The 23,900-nt window shown below is 38.7% G+C and overlaps 1 protein-coding gene across 3 annotated transcripts in view; it reads right to left on the bottom strand.

Moving 5' to 3' along the window:
* Positions 1–23,900, bottom strand: part of fhod3b (formin homology 2 domain containing 3b) — a 250,841-nt gene that overhangs the window by 3,678 nt on the left and 223,263 nt on the right. For 2 of the 3 annotated variants that reach the window (XM_079837560.1, XM_079837562.1), the window contains 9 exons: positions 18,870–19,028; positions 17,546–17,728; positions 14,615–14,734; positions 9,779–9,940; positions 8,715–8,905; positions 8,226–8,418; positions 4,002–4,025; positions 2,190–2,370; positions 1,932–2,093 (listed from right to left, as the gene is read on the bottom strand). In XM_079837560.1, the coding sequence (XP_079693686.1) occupies positions 1,932–2,093; positions 2,190–2,370; positions 4,002–4,025; positions 8,226–8,418; positions 8,715–8,905; positions 9,779–9,940; positions 14,615–14,734; positions 17,546–17,728; positions 18,870–19,028 (1,375 nt within the window). The remainder of the gene's footprint in view (positions 1–1,931; positions 2,094–2,189; positions 2,371–4,001; positions 4,026–8,225; positions 8,419–8,714; positions 8,906–9,778; positions 9,941–14,614; positions 14,735–17,545; positions 17,729–18,869; positions 19,029–23,900) is intronic. The other variant, XM_079837561.1, reaches the window with a different exon arrangement.

Raw genomic sequence — 23,900 nt, 5'->3', positions numbered from 1 at the left:
ATGCCGAAATGGCTGGCAGTGTCAGATCAACTGGAGCAATGAGCAATTAATCACTTTTTAAGATGATTTTAGGCAAAAGGCTGAAAATGCATTGTAGTCTGAGAGTGTCAGACCAACTGCAACAATGAACAATTATACAGTTTAAGAAGATTAGGCAAAATGGCTGAAATATCATATATAGAGACTGATAATATAAGTTAATGGTTTATCACTTTTGACCAATAGATGGCACAGTTATGAAATTGATGTGGTGTGGTCAGAATAAGGGAACAATGACACATGCAAAGTTTGATGCCAATATGTCAAAGCATCGCAGAGATACAGCCAGTCATTTTGGCATCATGCCTCATCTTCGTCGCTGCGGTTTACAAAAACGGTTTCATCTATTGATGCAAAATCCCTAACTTTTTGTTGACACAGTCTGAAGATGATACGATTTGATTTTGGTGGAAATTGGACAAACAGTCTAGGATGAGTTTGAAAAAGTAGGTTTGGATCAAATAAGAACATTGAGGACAGAATGTTTGACCAAATATGGCAAAATTAGTATCTATGTTCTCGGCATGAGCCAATAAATGTATTATGACCAGTTTCATTAAACTAGGCTAATTTAATCAAAAGTTATTAGCATTTTTGTAAATTTTGTTATAACCTTTGACCACAAGGTGGCACTGCCCCAAAAAGTACCTTCAAAGCATGGTGGGGAAGACACATAGCAAGTTTCGTAACGATAGACTAATGCGTTTGTAAAATATAGTATTTTAGCACATAATTCAAAATGGCCGACAGCCAAAATGGCCGATAGGGTCAAATTGAATATCAGACGACTCGGCATGCCGTCCTGAATCTAACGAGATAACTTTTATGATTTTTGGACAAAGGGTTCAAAAGTTATAAGCAAAAACAGCAATTTTTTGTATCTCCGGACCAGTAGGTGGCGCTGCGCCGAAACGCTGCATGTTGCCTCATGTTATGCTTGTGATGACATGTACCAAGTTTGGTTTGAATACCATAAAGCGTTGCGGAGATATTGCCTTAAGTGTGTTTTTGCAACCGCTAAGTAAAATTTGTTTGCGCGTTTATCGCAAACGATTTGACGAATCAACTTGATTTGCAAGATTTTTTGTCAACATGGTCTGAAGATGATCTGGTTAAATTTTCGTGCAAATTGGATGAACCGTCTAGGACGAGTTTGCAAAAGTAGGTTTTTCGGATAATTAAAAATGGCGGGAAAATTATTATGACGGAAAATGACGTCATATGGTGTAATCGAATTGTCTTGAGAGAATTTTGTTTCTAGCCCTTATGGTTCAAAAGTAATTAACATAAACATGAGTCAAATTTTGGACTGATGGTGGCGCTAGAGGGATTGAGTTAGAGACTCCAAATATGCTATGGAGACACTTCAGACTGTCCTCTATAAGTGTGCCAAATTTCATAACTTTTTACCATACGGTTCTATGGGCTGCCATAGACTTCGTGGCGGAAGAAGAAGAAGAAGATGAATAATAATAATAATAGGAACGGGAACGGTTTCAATAGGTGCCTTCGCACCTTCGGTGCTTGGCCCCTAATAAGAAATGTTTCTTGAGCATCAAATCGGCATATTAGAATGATTTCTGAAGGATCATGTGGAAATTCAGCTTTGCCATCACAGGAATAAATTACATTTTAAAATGTATGAAAACAGAAAACAGTTATTTTAAATTGAAATAATATTCCGCTGTTTTTACTGTATTAAGTTCTCTCACCCGACTTCTTTCAAAAACATATTTTTCAAGAAGCAACTTGTTTTGAAAACTAAAAACAATACGGCAAAATAGTTCTGAGGCCCAAATATGGAATTATACTGATAACACAGTCCAAACAAATCAAGACATAAAGTTAGATATGTGTGTGTGTGTGTGTGTGTGTGGTATTTGCAGACTCACAGGATTTGCGGTTAGCTCTGGAGCGTTTCCTTTCGCGGGGCTGTGCGCGCTGACTAGGGCCCTGAGTTGCTGATTTCACAATCCGTTCCATGATCTCATCTGCTGTATCATTTGTGCAATTAGAAGCGTCTTCATTTGCAGTAGACAAAAGTGCCGTATGGCCTAGGAAAGAGACAACGACTTTAGACCTTTAAGGCTACAGCTACTGCAAATGAGCATTTGCAATCTGTAGCTCGGAATAAATGTGTGTGAATATACCTCGAGTGGCTCGAGTCCTTGTGCGGAGGCCAGGGAGTACAGAGGATGGACTGTCGCCGCCCTGCAGGCTGGTACGAAGTACTGCAGTCATCTGTTCATGTTCAGCCGCGTCCTCCGTGTAGCCCAAACCCTGCGGCTGACACTCCTGACCCTCCAGAGGAGTGCCTGCAAACTTCCCACTCTGCGAAGAAAAATAACAAGGCATTCATTAAATACATGCAAATTAAACTCAGTCATTATTAACTCAACTGTATTATGTTTGGCTGTGCCCAAAATTAGTTTTTCCATATTTTCAACATTTTCTACTTTAATTTCAGACAAATGTGTTCTATAGAATTAAAAGTAGTCAAATACATAAATCACCCCAAAACATGCCTATCCATCGCGATTTAGTATATTATTCACACATTAGTAGATTATAGAGAGCATTGGTGCCCGTCCACTGTTCCGGGAAGCAATTTTCCCATAAGGAGTAAAACAAAGTTAGTGTTACAAGCCACGAACAAAAGCGAGGTGAATCACAACATTACAAACTTTTATTTGAAGCAAAAAAGTACATAAAAGTAGCATCTCCAAAACTGCAGTGGGGTGTTCCCGGTCTGCAATACCCAGTATCTACCAAAAGTGGTCCAAGGAAGGAACAGTGAACCGGCGACCGGGTCATGGGCGGCCAAGGCTCATTATGCACGTGGGGAGAGAAGGCTGGCCCGAGTTGTCCCATCAAACAGACGAGCTACTGTAGCTCAAATTGCTCAAGAAGCTAATGCTGGTTCTGATAGAAAGGTGTCAGAATACACAGTGCATCACAGTTTGTTGTGTATGGGGCTGCATAGCTGCAGACCAGTCAGAGTGCACATGCTGACCCCATGTCAGCCGAAAGCTCCAACAGTGGGCATGTGAGCATCAGAACTGGACCATGGAACAATGGAAGGTGGTCTGATGAATCACGTTTTCTTTCACATCACGTGGATGGCCGGGTGTGTACTTACCTGGGGAACACGTGGCACCAGGATGCACTATGGGAAGAAGGCAAGTCGGTGGAGGCAGTGTGATGCTTTGGGCAATGTTCTGCTGGGAAACCTTGGGTCCTGCCATCCATGTGGATGTTACTTTGACGCGTATACACCTACCTAAGCATTGTTGCAGACCATGAACACCCTTTCATGGAAACGGTATTCCCTGGTGGCTGTGGCCTCTTTCAGCAGGATAATGCGCCCTGCCACAAAGCAAAAATGGTTCAGGAATGGTTTGAAGAGCACAACAACGAGTTTGAGGTGTTGACTTGGCCTCCAAATTCCCCAGATCTCATTCCAACCTGGGGAATCTGTGGGATGTGCTGAACAAACAAGTCCGATCCATGGAGGCCCCACCTCGCAACTTAACAAAAGCATTTTCAACAAAAGCATATACCATTGATTTTTACTTTCGGGAGCTGACTGTTGCATTCTATTAGTTTCTTCATATTGAAAACTGCACCAATGTTTCATCTGTCACAGGTTTTAATTTTTAAAGCCAGACTAAAAATAATGCTTGATTTTAGTGCGTCTTAAAGCAGTTCCACATCTTTGTTCAACATCATGTTACATCCAGTTTAAAACGCTCTTCAAATCCACACAGAGACCCATAACAGTAGCATATGATAAAAGAGACAAATATTGATTCCTGAATTCCTCTAGTTGTTATGGGATGCTTCACAAACTCACATACAGTCTGGTAATACATGCTAGACATTACAGGTCAGTGATGTCACGAGAAGAAAACATTAAACCCATTCATGCGCATTTGAACAAAAGCACAATGATACACGCATACCTCATCATCCTCTTCCTCATCACTCTACAGAGAAGAAATGAAAGAAGTCACATGGGAGAGAAGAAGGGCAGGAAATGTTGGGTTGAAGAAAGTTGTTGGTTTGACAGTTACAAAAGAATAAGCTTTCAAAACACATTCCAAAATGTACTATCCTACGCTTCAGGCAACTCTGTAGTAAATTTCTTTTTACTTCTCTCTTTTTTTCTTTTTCTTTTTTACCTGTCAAGAATATGTCATGGTCATATATTAACCCAAACATACAATATATTTTGAAAAAATATTTGTTGGGGGGAAAATGCAGAACTATCAAGAATTGTATACACTGTTTTCATGATAATCGCAATCAAAAAGCATAAAATCTTGTACTGAATACAAAATATTGTATTTTCGAAATGGTAAATTATTGATTTATTATGGGAATATTTGCATAAAATTAATTTAATGTATTTACAATTTCACAATACAAAAATGTGTATGCATGCAAGTAAATTGATAAATATATATATATGGTCACATTTCATTCCAAGCATATATATATATATGAATTAGCTTTCATTTATTTTTATTTTATTTATTTTATTTTATTTTGTAAGTTCTATTAGTTTAATATGTCTATATAGTTTTTTATAGATTTTTTTATTTCTGTTATTGTAGTACATCAAGTTAAACTAAATGAAAATGAGAAATGTTGCTTTGGCAACTATCTGAAATGTATATATTATAGTATTTTTTTTTCTTCAGTTGTTTTATGTTTTGGTTAACTAAAATAACCCTGACCTCAACACATGAGATTCACCGTAGTACTGCATAAAAATCTTAGTTGCAGTTACAAAGTGTTTTCAAAATCTTGATTATGATTATGATCCAACATGGGCTTATTGTTTTGCAAGAACATATGAAACCAACGTGATATTGAACTTCTTCCTTTACCTCAGCTTTACCTCTTCAGAGCCAGAGCTTGAACGCACGACTCCTACAGGGACATCCAAAGGTTTGGATTTTCACACAGAGATTGAATTAGACACCCCTCTTAGACTAAGGAAGCCCCCCGCCAAGCATAACATGCCATGAAGGGCTATCCTGGCCACGACCTCCCCCATGAGAGGCATTACATTTAGCCCCCTGGAGTAACGTCTACCCAGGGCAAGCCCATACCAGCAAAACCTATGACAATAGACTTCTTGGTTTACAATGTTTTATTATTGTAATGCAAGTGGTGAGCGTGTTATGGGGCTATTCTAACCATCCTAGGGGAGGACTGAAATATAGACGATAAGAATCAGGCCCTGATTGGTCTCAAGTGGGCATACAGTGTGAAGTGCCAAAGATCTAAAAGAGAATGTTGAATGAGTCACTGCAAAAATCAGGAAATATAATGACTCCCTCTAGTGGTGCAATGACGAAGCACAGAATTAAAGCAGCTTCACTCCTTTTTCACAAAAGCTCAAGAAATGAGATGGAAATGAGAACAAATGAAAGTTGAAGCAGGAGAATAAAGGCATAGTAACATTTATGTCCTTTTTTATTTGAATAATCCACTGTGTCATTGCATTCATGATGCGATGTAGTTGAATCATTGGTCTTGTTAGTATAACTATATTTAATCTGGAGAAGATGTGATGGAATGTGTGTACCTAAATGGTGCTGGTTAATGTTTGAAGCACCAGAGTGGATGAAATATGTCCTGAAAAAGTTTTTAAAAGATTGTTCCATTTTCCAGCAACATTATGCAACAAGGTTCCGTTTGTTCAAATAAGATTAGGTATCAGAAATGAACAATGAACCAACTATTGTTCATTGTTAAAGGTGCAGTAAGAGATTTCTAAAAAATTTTGATATTTGAAATCAACCCCAAAAAACACACCCTCCCTTCATTGATCCGCCCCCAAAATGCATGAACACGCAATGCAAGAGTGGATGTCTTTTTATCATAGCTGAAGCAAAGCAAAATAATGATTAGCGAAAAATAAAGCAAATGTAACCGGTCCTACTCGACCCACTCCAAGTGGGATTCGAACTGGGGCTCTGGCATGGGAGGCAGGCGCACTAACAAGGACGCTAAAAACCGCACCCTCTAGCGTCATTCGCTAGCACAGCTCTTGAGGCCAGAGGAGTGAGGTTTACACACACAGCTCTCACTGGCCTACATGTTACACTCACCCCCCTAAACCTCACTCCCATCCGGGTCACGGCACCAAATGTAACCGGTTCTACTTGACCGGATCCAAGCGGGATTCAAACCGGGGTTTCCGGCGTGCACGCTAACAAGGACAATTCTGTCATCATTTATTCACCCTTATTTTCTTAATAAAAGAAGATGAAAATTGATTGAAAAATGTGACCAGTCACGGAAAGTAGGGACACAAGTCGGCAGCACAACTTTCGAGCAAAATGAGAAAGCTTTTTTTTTTTTCAAAATTGGTGATTTTCGCTTTTTTGCAGAATCTGTTAGTTGAGATCACGAAGAAGCCTCTCCGTGTTTGAGATAGCAGTATTGGTATATTTAAAAGCATACACTTTGAGGTTGAAATTGGCTTGTTTTTCGGAGATTCTAGCATTCAGTAGAGGTGTGTTTCTTTTGTTATTGCCCCCGCCCTCCATGGGAAGCGTGGCTCAGTGTTGCCAAGTCTGCGGTTGGGCTAATTCAACACTGTTGCCGCGGGCTGTTTTTCATGTCCGCGGGTTGAAGCGACCCCAATTATGTGATATTTAGCCAAAAAAACATATTTTACCCCCCAAATGTGATTTTTACCGGAGAAGCCCCCCTGAAACGCGATTGGGCTTGTTTTGGGCTAGTTTTGAGTAGCAATTGTGTGGGTTTTGTTGTGAAAACCTGGCAACCCTGGTTGCTGACCGCGCACAGATCTCTGCTGGCAGCGCCAAAGCAATAACGAGCAGCTGATACGAAGTGCAAACCTCCAAGATGACAGAAAGTCTGAAGCAGTAAAGAAGCAACATGATCATCTTTCCCTTGTGCAGAAAGAGATGGCTGTGTACAACGACATGACTGAAAATAAACATACATACAGGTCCTTGAATGTGCTTGAATTTACTTTGTGCAAGAAGTTTTCTGGAAGAAATTCCATATTATTCTCTCCGGTCCGATAATGTGTTATTTCGCCAACACTTTGTGGACTATGCTTGATTTACGTTTGTTACTTGCATTTACGCGTTACGTTAAGTGTTTCCCGTGTGAGGTACTTTGTGTTGTACGTTGCCATGATGTTCACGCATGCACAAAACTATACGGTACCTCAGCGTTTCACAGACACACCGTGAAATATTGCAAAAATAGACTGGTTACATGAGCCTAAGCTCTTTTCAATAAAATCCATGCAAAAGTTAATATCAGATCATTTTAGAATACAGTATAGGATGAACCGAATATTCTTCAGTTTTATGCAAAACAGAAATATGACAAATAGAATATCAGACCTCTGTCATATGGCCAAAAATAAATGCAAAAAAAAAAAAAAGCTGGACCTGGAAAGTCCTTGAAAGGTTCTTGAATTTGAAGTTAACCAAGCCCTTTGGAACGCTGTATTAACAACTATCCAAACAAGTTGATTTTAGTTTATCATAGTTGATCATAACTAGAGATGAAATGACATGAAAATTTCATTTCATGATTATAGAGACCAAAATGATCACGGTTATCACAGAATCCTGTTAAAAAAGTCCTAATGCTACACAATACATCCTGTTGGGTCTGTCGTTGCTATGCAACCATGCAGCTTTACAGGGGGTGTGGCTTATCTAAATGAGATGTAAATGAGCCCTATTGTCACTCCCAGCAGGTGAGAACTGCACAATGTTTAGAGGTCGTTTTCTCCCTATTATGGTTTTTTGAGTGTCTACTTTCAAATGGCCACAACTTCTCCAAATATTATCAGATTATCAGTTACACATTGTTGGAAAGTTTGGAGACTACACTTTCAGAATCTGCGAATTCTTTTGTTCCGTGACTGGTCACAAATGTTGTTTGGTTCCCAACATTTTCAAAATTGATTTGTGTGTGTGTGTGTTCCACACAAGAAAGACAGTCATACAGGTTTGGAACGACATGAGAGTGAGAATTTTGGGTGAACTAACCCTTTAAAAATGAAACATTCCATTATTGTTTTCCATAAAATGTGCATATCTGTTAACAACCCAATAAATCTGTTTTAGCGTTTCATAACTGAACCTTGTATAGAAAAGTTTACTGCAATAGTTCACACTCACCTCTGTGATCATTTTGCCCCGGGTCTTGTTCCTCTCACGGTGATTGGCTCGTTTCTGTTTTTGCTGCAGAACTCGCTCTCTGGTGGTGCGGTACTCAAGTGCAAACTCACTCAGAATCTTACTGAAGCGGTGAACGCTCACCTCTCTTATCGCATACGGTGGGTGGCCCAGGAACAGCAGGAATGAGTGAAACCTGTAGATCAAACACAGCGAAGTTCACTTTAAATAACTTTCAAACAATCTCTTCAGCACAACTATGGTTTAGTTCAGACAGGCAGCAAAAAACAATGTTGTTTTTGGAATACGTCTGAACAACTAAAAACACAAAATCCAATCCACATTTTTGTAAACCCACATTCCTACGTGGTCTGAAAACAGATTTTATATCAGTCTCAGTCTGAACTGTCAGATCAGATTTTAAGCGTCTTTTTCATTCCCATAGATTGGATTTGGATTTGTGTGAACAGCTTTAATGATCATATAATGCACCTGTTTATGATGCGGCGATGCACAATTTTAAGGATGATAATTCTTTCTGCACAGTCTTTAAGGAAGTCCGACATGCGCTGCTTAAGGGCTGGTTTGATCTCGTGTTTGGCGATGACCTTCAAGTGGTCCCAGGATGCTTTGCAGCGGCGCTCCATCTGACATAGGTTTTCCTGCAGCTGGTCGAAGTCCACCTGGAGAAGACAGAACAACTCGCTGATCAAGCAGGGCATCTCAGGATTGGTCCGTTCACTTCACAAACAATGCTTTACTTTTAGCAACAACACATGGAATTGTGATGCATTGATTTCTTTCTTTGCATGTGGCACGTTGCCATTGTTTGTACATCAGGGTCCAAAAGTCTGAGATGATACTGAAAATCTGGGATTTAAAATCTAATTTAAATGTGGAAATAAACAATGTTTCGAGATATTAAAAACAAAGAAACTTTATAAAGACAAAATAATAAGAAATATGTACGATTCTGCACTTTCGATCATGTGTTAGCTTTGTACAAAAGGTCAGGTGTTCTTGCTTCCATCGATGCACATTTGGAACTTTCTTTAGGACTTTCAGTTCAACTTTTCACTCAAACTTTTCACAGTTTCCACAAAATATTAAGCAGCAAAATCTGTTTTCAACATTGATAATAATAAGAACCATTATTAATAATTGAGCACCAATAATAACAGCACTAAATCAGCATATTAAAATGATTCTGAAAATATATTTAAATAGAAAATGGTTATTTTAAAATGTAATAATACTTCACAGTATTACAGTTTTTTTATTTTCTTGTCTTGGTGAGCATAAGAGGCTTCTTTCAAAAACATACAAAATCTTAATTATTCTAAACTTATTGTTTCATTGCCTAGCAATGAGTGCACAAACTCATAGTGATCATTCCTCATTTCCCAATGTCCCTCCTCCATCATTGCTTGTACTGTCTGTACCATATTAATCAAATATAATGAAAGACCAAAAATACAAAAACATTCAAAGGAAGGTACAGGCTTGGAGTAAATCAGTGCTGATGGTCTTGTAAACAGTATGGTAGTTACGCTAACCTTAGCAGAGCGAGTGATGGCTCCTATCTCAGAGTAGAGGTCTGAGCTGTCTGGAAACTTCTCCACGACGATGGAGCAGACGTGATGCAGTAGGGACTGTTTGTGAACGGTGTCCTTTACCTCAGGAACTTTCTCTAGGTAATTCAGCTCAAAGCCTTTAGCCTGAAAACAGAACCAATCACACCATGAACATAAAATAAATTATAAAAATAAACCCAACATTTATAATGATGTAGTATTTTTCAGCCTTAAATGTTTTTAGGTAGCTCTCTCTCTCTATATATATATATTAGTGCTGTCAAACGATTAAAATATTTAATCGCGTTTAATCGCATTAATGTCATAGTTAACTCACAATTAATCACAATTAATCGCACATTTTTATTTATTCTAAATGTCCCTTGATTTCTTTTTGTCCCATTATTTTTTCTTATTTTAATGCATGGGCGTCGGAACCATTGTATGTAGGTGGGACAAGACCCACCCACTTTTTACGATCAATGATATTGGACCCACTCACTTTTATCGTCTCTAACATTCAGCACACTGTTTACCTAACCCTAATCGATAAACACTTATTATTAAACACATATTAGACGCTTTATTTCCACTTTTCTAATATTTTCTTAATTTGTATTGAAAATAAATGCCTTTCCGATTTGATATGTGATGGGAAAACGGAGAAGATTGATTTCGGCGAAAGCCGGACTCGAACCGCGGGTCGATTTGTGTCAAAACTAGATGCCGTGCGTCTTACCCCTACACTACTGTCGCTCTCAATGAAATGGCGATTGATTTACGTAATTTTGTCTTTCCGACCTATACGTTTACCAAGTAAAGCGGTATATTTGTACTTAATGTAATTGGCATCTACTCCAGTAAAAAAATTCTGAGGACCCACCCACATTTTTTTTGCTTCCGACGCCCATGTTTTAATGCTCTTATCAACATAGAAAAGTGGATCGGCTTGCTTTGTTCAAATGTTTGTTTTATTGAAAACAACATTGGCATACTTTAGTGTTCGATTTCACACCAACATTCTCACTTGGAGCAAATAGTCGCTCACACAATGTAACACTGCCCATCAATAAAAGGGTGAAACAAATACTTTGTTGCACAAACAGCCCCTTCAACAGCCCTTTCTAAGGGATCAAAACAGGGTGATACAAAATAAAATTACAAAGTGCACATGCAAGGTAAACTAGGACTCCGCCTATAGTGCAGTTAAACCAGGGGTCGCCAACTAGCGGACTCCGGTCCGAATCCGGACCGCGAAGCCTTTTGACGTAATGAAACAGTTAACGTTGCAATGCTCAGTTACTACGTTCAGACCCAGACGCGCGGTGAAGCATGCAGTGAAGAAGAGACTGATGGTGCCTTCACACCGGACGCGAATGACGCGACATGCACGCCGCTTAATCCGCGCCGCAGAATGTCTATTTGCGTCTTTGCATTGACTTAAATCACTCGCGCAAAACGCTTCATTCGCGTCTGGTGTGAACGCACCATCAGAGCAGAAAGCAGCGCTCAAGACAAGCACTTTTAGTTGAAGACCCCTGAGTTAAACCATGGCTTAATATGTTTCTCATTTCGGCGTCTCACGCTTGCCATCCACGTCTACTCTTTTAATGGCCCAAACGAGTGCGGGCAGCCGCAGCGTGCCTGATGTTTTGTTTCCGGTCTAGCTACATCCGGAGTGGTGTTGTAGTTTTTCTAACGTTACTAGTTGTTGCAACAGCATGTGAAAAAACTACAAAGTTTGTTAGAACAAAATGAACGTTAATCTCGCGATAAAAAAATTGACGCCGTTAAAATAGGTTTGCGTTAACGTCGTTAATAACGCGTTTAACTGACAGCACTAATATATATATATATATATATATATATACACACACACACACACACACACATACATAAATACTATTTCTGTCAGGTCCACTAAAGTCAAAAAACACAATAGACAAATTGCATAAATTGCATTTTAATTGCATATTTTGCAAAGATTTAGATTTGGCGGTATGGCTCTGTTCTAAGTTCCACATCCTTTCATGAGCTCCATGAAAAGCCAAGACAGGGAACAGCAGCAGATTCTGGGGACGACCTCCCATTTAACTGGGAGGGCAAAGCAAATCCCCCATTTAGAACAGAGCATGCATCAATGACAACAGAATGAAATGATTAAGTTAGCAATTTAAGGAGGAGCTGGGGAGGAGGTGGGTTGCAAAGCAGCATGCAGCAGAAGCGTCCAAGCAGGCAGATTGAAGTGAAGCTGTGCTTAAGTAAGGCGCCCTGTTTGAGAGAAGCCAATTAAGAGCATAGGATCAGCTGAAACAGATCAGCTGAAAGAGGGGCGGAGTTAGAATTTCCCAATCAGCTGATAGCGGAGCTTGACTACGTGGCCTGCCAGAACTAACGCTGGCGCTTGATATTGCCAAAATTTTGGGACGCCTGCTTATACATGCACATGAACTTTAATGACATCCCATTCTTAATCCGTAGGGTTTAATATGGAGTTGGCCAACCCTTTAAAAGCTAAAACAGCTTTAACTCTTCTGGGAAGGCTTTCCACAAGGTTTAGGAGTGTTTATGGGAATTTTTTACCATCATTCTAGAAGCGCATTTGTGTTGTCAGGCACTGATGTTGGACGAGAAGGCCTGGCTCGCAGTCTCCGCTCTAATTCATCCCAAAGGTGTTCTATCAGGTTGAGGTCAGGACTCAGTTCAGTCAGTTCCTCCACACCAAACTTGTTCATCCATGTCTTTATGGACCTTGCTTTGTGCACTGGTACGCAGTCATGTTGGAACAGGAAGGGGCCATCCCCGAAATGTTCCCACAAAGTTGGGAGCAGGAAATTCTCCAAAATGTGTTGGTAATGCCGAAGCATTAAGAGTTCATTTCACTGGAACTAAGGGGCCAAGCCCAACCCCTAAAAAACAACCCCACACCATAATCCCTCCTCCACTAAACTTTACACGTGGCACAATGCAGTCAGGCAAGTACCGTTTTCCTGGCAACCGCCAAACCCAGACTCGTCCATCGGATTGCCAGACAGAGAAGCGTGATTCGTCACTTCAGAGAACACATCTCCACTGCTCTAGAGTCCAGTGGCGGCGTGCTTTACACCACTGCATCCGACGCTTTGCATTGCACTTGGTGATGTAAGGCTTAGATGCAGCTGCTCGGCCTTGGAAGCCCATTCCATGAAGCTCTCTACGCACTGTTCTTGAGCTAATCTGAAGGCCATATGAAGTTTGGAGGTCTGTAGCTGTTGACTCTGCAGAAAGTTGGCGACTTATGCGCACTGTGCGCCTCAGCATGCGCTGACCCCACTCCGTGATTTTACGTGGCCTATCACTTCGTGGCTGAGTTGCTGTTGTTCCCAATCGCTTCCACTTTGTTATAATACCACTAACAGTTGACCGGGGAATATTTAGTAGTGTGGAAATTTCACGAATGGACTTACTGCACATGTGGCAACCTATCACGGTGCCACGCTTGAATTCACTGAGCTCCAGAGAGCGACCCATTCTTTCACAAATGTTTGTAGAAGCGTCTGCATGCCTAGGTGCTTGATGTTATACACCTGTGGCCATGGAACTGATTGGAATGATTTGGAGGGGTGTCTCAAAACCTTTGGCAATATAGTATATATATATATTTTTTGTTTGGTTTGGTTGATTTAGACTTTGATGTTTGCAGTGGCTTCATAAAAACACATTTAAGGGGGAAATAATATATTTAAATATTAAATATAATATACATTATATTATCTGCAAAGTTCAACTGAAATTTGCAGTGACTTCCTAAAAGAATATTTTTTTAAATAATAGAATAATTTGAAGTAGTTTATGATTTACTGAATGGGCTCTGACAATAAAAATACAGATCCGCTGCTGCATTTTTGTCACATATTTATTTGCATACAATAATACAAATTATGCATGTTGCTATTTTTCCTGTAATAAACGTAGTATTTCTGTAATAGTTTAAAAACTTAATTGTTGTATTCATGTTATGTTACTAGTTCCTGTAATGTGCTGAGAGATATATATTGTTTACAAATATAAAGTGTTAATATTTCCCTGCTGAAACAGGGTTGATACATAAGATACATATATGTTGTATATTAGGATAAATTTCATATTTAGTGAAAAATAGGTATTACATAATTGTGTCAAACAAGTGCAGTAATTTTGCTACAGTTGGTCTCTGAATATAAATAAAAGGGGGAAACAACACTCACGCTCGAGACAAAACTAAATGAAAAAGCAGGGAAGTTTCATATCAGATCCAATTGAATGTATAAATATGCAAGATGAAATGATCTCTAATGTAGAAAATCGCATGCACCTTGAGAGCATTAGTAACTCTGGACCTGGTCCATCATCAAATCATTTCCTAAAAAAAGGGCTCATTTTGACATTATTCTGACGAGTTTAGTTGATTAGCATCAGTTGCATTAAGATAAGAGCGCTTTGAACGTGTGCAGAGTCTATGTGCAGCTCTCATAATGATTCTGACCAATGCTTCATTAACATATGATTAACAGAATCTCAACCCTGTCTGCAAGTCTACAAGGCACGACAGAGCTGGGAATGGATAAATCCCCACGGACGCGACATGACTCTCGCTGGCTTTGTTCTGCTGCCCATGCTCAATGGTTTACGGTAACAAAAGAGATTCCATGCCAAACTCACCACCTTATCAGGTTTATCTCCTTCAGCCTTTTTAACATTATTAAGATCTAAGCGAATACGGCAGACAGACAGAAAGAACAGATGGAGATGGAGAGATTAGGGCTTGAAAGAATAGCTGTAGACTTTGCTGGCACTCACACTGGTCCCATTGAGAAAGTTGCCAATAGCTAGCAGAGTTGAAAGGATGTAGCGCAGCGTCTTATTCTTTTCTAATTGGTCCATGCCCTCCTTTAGGTCCTGTAGTGGTTCTGCTACTTCCTAAGAACAAGAAACAGAATGGGTTAGAAATAAATTGCCTCTGGGAAAGAATTCTGTAGAGTGGTGGTTTTGCTTCGGGATCTAGATTTTAAACTCAACATCAAGTGCAGTCCCAACACAGAATACAGTAGAGAAGTCCTCAAAATGACTATGATTATTTTCAAAAATCAGAGTAAGGACTAAATCACTAAAACTTCACTCCCATATATATGCAAATTTCACTATTCTGAAAAGAAGTGTGGTTATTTTTACCACCATTATTCACATTCCCCACAGCGCCCCTGTTGAAAAACCCAGCATATGCTGGTTAGGTCTGTTTTGAAGCATGGCAGCTGGTTTGAGCCGGTTTATGCTGGTCTTTAGTTGGTCATGTCTCATGAGCTGGTTAAAGCTGGTCAAGTACTGGTCCTAAGAAACTAGCTTCACCTCAGGACCAGCTTATAACCAGTTTAGAACCAGTTTAAACCAGCTCATGAGTCATGACCAGCTAAAGACCAGCTTAAAGGGATAGTTCACCCAAAAATGAAAATTAGCCCATAATTTACTCACCCCCAAGTCATCCTAGGTGTTTATGACATTCTTCTTTCAGACGAATAAAATCTGAGTTATATTACAAAAGTCCAGGCTAATCCAAGCATTAGAATTTGACTCATAGTTGCTCTGTTTTTGAAGTCCATAAAAAGTGCATCTGTCCGTCACATAACGTGCTCCACGCGGCTCCTGGGTGTTAATAAAGGCCTTCTGAAGCGAATCGACGCGTTTGTGTAAGAAAAATATTCATATTTTTAACTTTATCAAGTAAACTTTCAGCCGACCGCCTTCTGTGGAAAAGTGTTGAATGTTGAAAGTGAAACTCAAGATGCGTCCGTGACGTCATGACGAGCGTACCTGGCCGTGTTAGTCTTTCGATCGGCAGGGTAACTTTCAACAATTTTTCCATAAATTGAACAGGGAAGGCGGTCGGTCGAAAGTTTACTTGATAAAGTATTAAATATGGATATTTTTCTTACACAAATGCATCGATTCGCTTCAGAAGGCCTTTATTAACACCCCAGAGCCGCGTGGAGCACATTATTTGATGGGCAGATGCACTTTTTATGGACTTCAAAAACAGAGCAACTATGAATCCGATTCAAATGCTTGGATCAGCCTGGACTTTTGTAATATAACTCAGATTTTATTTGTCTGAAAAAAGAATGTCATATACACCTAGGATGACTTGAGGGTGAGTAAATTATGGGCTAATTTTCATTTTTGGGTGAACTATCCCTTTAAACCAGCTGCCATGCTTCAAAACATACCTATCCAACATATGCCGTTTTTTTAAAAAGGGACAAATGATGAATTCACATATAGTAAGCGTGTTTTTGGTCACTGTTTTAATCTACTTTCATCAAATGCAAAACACATTTCTATGGACGTATTGAATATTATTCAACGCTGTGATGAACATAGCAATGGTGCTGTAATTGGAGTTGCCTGCACTGCTGTCGCGTTCTTCACACTGTCTCTGGATGAAGATAAAGAAAAGTTTAGCATTTGGAGTAGAGGGAAAACTTCAGAATAACGTCATGGAGTTCATTCATGAAGTTGTGTGAACAACACACGATATTCTGTGTATGCCCGAGCATATGCACACTTTGGTCGTAATAATGGCAATGGTAGTGGTAATAATGTGATGTTTACATGCCTGTGTATTGCAAATAAAATCAGTGTACGCCACATAGTTTATTGTGATTATGGTTACTACAATTGTGAACTTAATCACATTAGTTTGATCGGAGTATTGTGTTTACATGAGGTAAAGTTTAATCGCAATATTGCCCTCCATTGACAGTCTACGCAACTACTACTTTAACACTTTAAAAAGTTCATAAAGAGATCATAAAAAAAATCCATATGAATTAAGGGTTTAGTCTAAATTTTCTGAAGAGACACGATCGCTTTGAACAGTCTTGCTCAAAAGTTTACATACCCCTTGCTGAATCTGTGAAAATGTGAATAATTTTAACAAAATAAGAGCGATCATACAAAATGCATGTTAGTCCACAAGACAAAAAAAATTGCTGAATTTATAAAAATGACCCCTTCAAAAGTTTACATACCCTTGATTCTCAATACTGTATGTTGTTACCTGGATGATCTACGGCTGTTTTTTTGTTTTGTGATGGTTGTTCATGAGCAGTTAAACTGCCCAATGTTCTTCAGAAATATCCTTCAGGTCCTGCAAATTCTTCAGTTTTCCAACAGCCATGGATCATCCAGGTAACAACACAGTATTAAGAATCAAGGGTACATAAACTTTTGAATGGGGTTATTTTTATAAATTCAGCTATTTTTTTTGTCTTGTGGACTATATGTAAAAATCTTTAATGTAAAATATCTTATTGAGGACAGTACTAAATCAAAAATAACATGCATTTTGTATGATCCCCTATTTTGTTCAAATTATTCACAATTTCAATTCTGCAAAGGGTGTGTAAGCTTTTGAGCAAGACTGCATATGAAAATAAAGGCCTAAATTCAAGCTGTTCATCATATAAAGCAATCGAGTCTCTTCAGAAACTTTGAACTAAACCGCTCGATTCATACTGATTAGTTTTATGAACTCAATTAACTTTTTGAAGCATCAAAGTGGTAGTTGCATGGACAGTCAATGGTGGGACAGAAATCTCTCAGATTTCATTTAAATATCTTCATTTGTGTTTCAAAGATGAGCGAAAGTCTTACAGAGAGGTCAAAAGCAACTGTTCTCAAACCACTACAATGTCATTTGATTTGTATAAAGGGGTAACAAAACATGAGGTTAACCTTCTCCAAAGCATCATAGTCCATCTTAAAGGCCCAAAGTTGCAAGCGGGCGGACAGCTCACTGATGGAGGACAGAATGAGGAGGAACTGCTCTGCACTGCCCAGCGGAGTGTCGGGGTTCGCCAACTGGGCCTCCTGAATCTTCTGTGTCTCCTCCTCCGTAGGAATCATTGTCAGGATTTTCTATGAAAGAGCACGAGAACCGACGGGGAGTGTTAGCATCACTGTCAGAAGCCATTGTATATGGGGATTCACCCCTAGAAAGGCATTCGCTCGATCAATCATCTGAGCGTTGATGAATAACAACACCTGGAAAGAAACGGCATTATGTAAAAATGTAGAAAATGACGACTATTTCATCTACTAGGGGGCAACCTCCTTCTGTTGCATAACTGAATGAAAATAATTTCTCCTGACCAAAACAAAATTTCTGATAAAATCTTGAGAAACATAAATTGTGGTTGTCAGTGAGAATATAATGCTCTCTGTAGAGACATAAAAAGGGTGGAGAGAAAAACTCCAATCCATTTTTCCCATGACGAAAGATAAAAAATTACAGATTTTATGAGAAAATGGGAGCTCCATTATTCACATGTTGATATTGAGGCATTTACCTCAGATCTGTATCATGGGCTGCAACAGCCTAAATGAAGCATTTTGCTAACCTTTAATCTTTGAGATGAATTATATGACCGCTGCCAAAAATGCTTCAGTTTAGCAGGAAATCCACATAATATTTCGACTCGCTGGCCAAACCAACTTGCTAAACAGTTTTAAGGGTAAAATCTATTGGTTTTGTGGAAACCCAAAGTAAATGTATATGCTCTCAGGGCAGAGAGGTTGAGTTATTTTGGACACGAGCTTTGACTCCATGCTTTTTGTTTGCCAACTCGGCTACAGTCAGTATGTCTCTGTCTTGTTGAACACAGTTGTAGAGAGCCATGTATTTTGGTAAAAATATGCTTTCATGTAGCAGTCTGGGGATGATCATAAATGCCTGAATGATTGATGTAACGAGAGAGAGAAAGAGAAAGAGGGAGCGAGAGCGAACTGTAGAGGGGTTCAAGGAATATGTGACTCACGTGGACTCAAAACAAGGTTAGTATTAAGTACAGATGTGTTTTCTGCATGGTAACCTGTCTGGCATTCTCGGGATTAAAGTGTAGCCATGCATTGTACTAGCTTTATAACTGAAACGTATATGTATTAAGTTTTATTGTAGCTTTTCTTAATAATTTCATCATGTCGAATTTGCTTCATTACTTGTGGTTGATTTGTCATAATTTGCGAAACGGAATGTAATTTGAAGCCAGTGCAGTATTACCTCTATGCCCTCTTTGCTCAAGGCGTACTCGTCGAAGTTGAGGATCGCTGTTTTGATGGTGCGAGGAGGCGGCAGGACCGTCAGGCCAATGTTGATGGCGTTACTTCTCTTGGAATCCAGAACGATGATCTCCTGACGCTTCCCGTCTGCTGCCGTTTTCTGAAATCAGATATATAAACAGATTAATCCTCAAAGTTTTTCGCAGTGATCGTACTGTGATGGGTTAAAGGGGTGAAGGTTGGCTGGTTAGCTTCGGTAGACAAAATATAACTATTCTGCCAAAAAGATATTGTGTGAAATTTTAAAACACACTTTTTATATTTATATGGACGTATTGAATATTATTCAACGCTGTGATGAACATAGCAATGGTGCTGTAATTGGGGTTGCCTGCACTGCCGTTGCGTTCTTCGCACCGCCTCTGGATGAAGATAAAGACAAGTTGTGTTTAGCAATTTGTGGTATTTGGCGTAGAGAATTTGGAGTAGAGGGAAAACTTTAGCTTCAGTAGACAAAATATAACTGTATTCTGCCGAAAATATATTTTCTAAAGCAGTGTTTTTTTTGGGCTATGTGAAATTTTAAAACACTTTTTATACTCTCACTCATTCATGCATCTCAGGAAAATGCACAGATTTTTGTCATTTTTCATTTTTCAAGTCATTTATACCAGATCTCAATGGTTTGAAGTTGAGCTGCACGAGTCTGGATAAACTGGGAATCACCTTTAAAAAAAAATAAAAAATCTCCCACGATTCTGAACAGACAACTAAACAAAATTTTATGCAATTTACTACAGATTTTGACAAAATGTCAATTGCTGCAGTCTACTTCAAATGTTTAATTAATTTGAATGAATTATAAAAAAGTGAATGATTCAATGACTCACTCATCGTTTGGGTTTTTTTCGATACCGGTGCCAAACCGATACTTTTAAAATGGTACTGGTGCCTAAACCGATACTTAAAAAAAAAAGGCACAAAACGAGGTGGATGAGATTAAAGAATGGCTTTTTATTGATTTTTTTTATTATTATTTAAATTTAAAACTTTATTACAAGTTTAAAGTATACTTAAATATATAAATATAAATAAATACAAAACACAACTTACTTAACAAATTCACAGTAAAACTAAAGCCACCTAACCCAACTACAACTAATTTAACTCTAAATAACAGTTACAGTAATAACAGCAGACGTCTGTATTCTAGGTATGCTATAAACCAGCTTCAAGCTTCAGCTTTATTTTGCAGAAATATGACCACATTCTCTGGCTAAATATTTTGGAACGCATCATCTTATTGTTTCCATGGCGACGCGTCGTGCTTCTCACATGACACACAGCTGCCACAATAGCGTGGTATGACAGCTCAGCTGTATCGGGTTTATTTCACTTTTTCTTTTTTACTCAAAATATTCACAAACTTGTTAACTATGTCATACTATCTGATATTCTGATTTTCAAATATGTGTGAGTGAATGTGTGTTAGTTGATGTATACTGCACGATGGGCGGCGCCATGTTAGTTTGCGCCTGTCGGATTTACATCACATAAATTCATCCACGTCTCACGAAATGAAAGTAAGTGGCCGCTGAACTGGGAGAAGAATAGAGTAAACTATATAGTTACTATATAATGTGTATCTGATATGAATGAAACACATAGTCAAGTTATAACTGTCTGAAAGGATTGTTTTTGCCGCTTCCATAGACAGTGAGCATTTAATGTCTGAAACCTAAAATAAACATTATGTGGTTTAAAACACTGAATAATTGTGATATGTGACGAGCGCTGAGCTTGTCTGTCTCTGGCTTGGCGCCAGCCAAGGCGCAAAAGCACGTTTTAATTTAAGTGGCACCTAAATGAGGCTCCGAAATCTGCGTTCTGATTCGGTCCGGTACATACCGGTTATATAGGTTTCGGTACCCAGCCCTACTCACTCATAAAGACTTGACTTGTTTCATTGCTGGATGAATCAGCATTTTTGAAAAAATTCTTGAATGATTGATTCAATGACAAATATACTTTTTAACAGTCACATGGTGCCATCTGGTGGCGATACAATCATTCAAATCGATCATTATTTGAAGCACCAAGTTATTTTCAAAAGGTCATTTGTTCTTTTTTGACACCGCAGATATCAGTGTTTATATCCAAAATATTAACTTTTATCCCAGTACTTTTGTGGTAATATGAATATTTGTAACACAGAAATAACAAAACTGTGTGGTTGAAAAGTTGTTTCATGCATGATAACTGCTCTCTCTGGGTCATCAGCAGCACAAAAGCAGATTTGAGTTTCCGTGTGATTTTGTCAAAAGTTTAATAGACACAGGCGAATAGTTGTCATTTAGGAATGAGATCGCGTGGGTATTTGAATCGTGATTAAAATCTTTTCACGATTAAGCAAGGGTGCATTCAGTCCATCAAAAGTGACAGTAAAAAGTAGCTTTCACATTGTTACAAAAAAATCTTCTCCTGAAAAAAGTATCATGGTTTCCACAAAAATACTAAAAGAAGCACATGATTAATGATAAGAAATGTTTCTAGTTCCCACAACTAGGCTGCTTCGCCCATTGCATAGCTTACCATACAGATACACATCTATTCCCCACACCAAATATGAAATAAGGATCCGTCAGCCTGTTCTTACTCTCACGCTGGCCACTGAACTGACTAGGAAAGGCATTTCTTTAATGTGGTTAATTACCTTAAAAATGGCTTCCTGAGATATGAACACAAAAACACGGGATATGTTTAATGTTTACTTGCAGAAAAGGCACGCAAACACCTGAGGGCTATTTTGGGACTTTGATGGGGAATATTTCTGAAGGAGCAGAGCCATGATGGTACTGGTGTCTGCTGCCAAACAGGGGGAGAGGAGGAAAAAGGGAGGGAGAATGGGCCGAAAAATGAAAAACAGCTGGAAAAGGTTGCTCAGAGCAGAGAGGAGAGGAAACCCCATGCAGGCCACATTTCTGAAACACCATCTAAGAGCGAACAAGCCCAATAATATGATAGATCTTCATCATAAGAACATCAATTTATCTCCAACATCATCTAAAACCTGTGATGGTGAACATCAGTGTTCATTCTATATAGTCAGGGATTCATCTCTGAACATGAAAATTTATAACAACGAACTCTGTTACAACTTGGAATGACGGTGCGGTTCCTTTTTTATTGTACAGCACACACAAACTCTGAGATCCACATAACAGGTTGTATTGATTGTGTTGCGAATGTTTCATTTAAGCTCTGATTTGTGACTTGAGTTTGTTCTGAGTGACATCAGATTTCACGGATCCTAGAAAGCACTTTGATGAAGCTTTTAGGCAAAAGGGCATCCATCACAGCCAATCAACCAACCTATTAGCATTTTGACCTACATTCTACAACCCTTTTAAACATGTGCGATCACGTTGTAAGAAAGAGTTATGCGGGCCGCACATGGGCAACTGAAGGTGTCAGAATTCATACCATGTGTTACAGAAGAAAGGCCCAGAAAAGATCAAAGTAACTTCCTAGCAGCTATGGCGTGTTTTCACGTGTGCTGACAAAAGCCAGGTAAAACCAAAGTAGAGCAATAAAAAAAATAATGTTTTGTTCAAAATTTGCTACCACAATATAGGCTGTTGTTTGCCAGCACTATAAAAAATCCACCTACATCAGACAAAGTCTATTTTAAAGGGGTCATGGCATGATAAATCAAATTTGCCTTGATCTTTTAAAATATAAGAGGTATTTGTACCATTAAAACATCCTGCAAGTTTCATAGCTTAAAACGTCCTCCTCATTATAAACAAAGCATTCATTTAAACAAGTTCCAAAAACGTCTCGTTTTGATATTTCGGGATCTGTAACATCACAAATACATTTGCACACGACTGCCTCCGGAGCAAGACATTGAGTTATATATCATCTAGTGCTGGGCAAATTAACGCGTTAACGCGGGCGATTCATTTTTTCAGTTTAACACATTAAAAATATTTAACGCTATTAACGCAGTGTCCGCTTTTATATCCCTTTTTGCCAAGCGTTACATTATGATCACGCTCTTATTCATATAAATGCTTTTAAACCATCTGTGCGACAAGACAAAAGAGAACACGCTGTATGTCAATGTCCTGTCTGGATGGGTGCATCTCATGTCAGCTCATTGAGGGACACCCTGACACACACCGACACACACACTCGACGCACAGACAGACTCACATCAGTCTCGAGCACACATCGAGTTCTCTTTTGCTCTTGAACAAACAATAACAACAACACCACAGAGAATTTTACCAAAATGCCAGTTTTGTCGAGTATTTTCATAATAGGAGTCTTAAATGAGTTAAATAACGTCTTAAATGAACCTGTGTGAAAATGAGAAGCATGTGACAGCGCGTCAGATCCGCGTCATATTCGGCAGCGGCCGATCTTAAAGTGACAGCAGCACTGATGATGTCTGTTCATCAAAGAACAACGGGAACAGAGAAAATTGTAGCTTTAATTAATCTATATTTCATTTATTATTTATGCAGTTAAGAAAGGTGTTTAATAATTATTTCATTTCTGTATAGGCTATGTCTAACAGGGAAGGCCATGGGTAAATATAACATTTATTATAATGGGTTTATGTAAAGATTGTTTTAAGTTCACTTAAATTAAAAGTTGTTATTTTTTAAAGCCTAATAAATGTTGAAATTGGTAGCTTTCAGTAATACTGTAATGTAAAGTCATTAATGTTTCATAGAGACATTCGTATCAGTGATACTGGCCTACATTCATAAAAAGATGCTATTACAACAAATATTTAAAATATGCTGTCTTTAAATGGTTTCTACACTCTAAAAATTGCTGGGTAAAAAATAACCCAGCGATTGGGTTGTTTTAACCCAACAATTGGGTTGTTTTAAGCAAACATTTAACCCAACCGCTAGGTTAAAACAACCCAAATGCTGGGTTAAAACAACCCAACTTGGGTTATTTTTAACCCAGCATTTTTTAGAGTGTACGTTAATTTGGAGAATAACTGAAATTA

Source organism: Gobio gobio, assembly GCF_949357685.1.
Source record: "Gobio gobio genome assembly, chromosome: 15".
Taxonomy (NCBI): Eukaryota; Metazoa; Chordata; class Actinopteri; order Cypriniformes; family Gobionidae; genus Gobio; species Gobio gobio.
The sequence above is the reverse complement of the archived record's forward strand: the minus strand, read 5'-3'. Positions and strand labels throughout refer to the sequence as shown.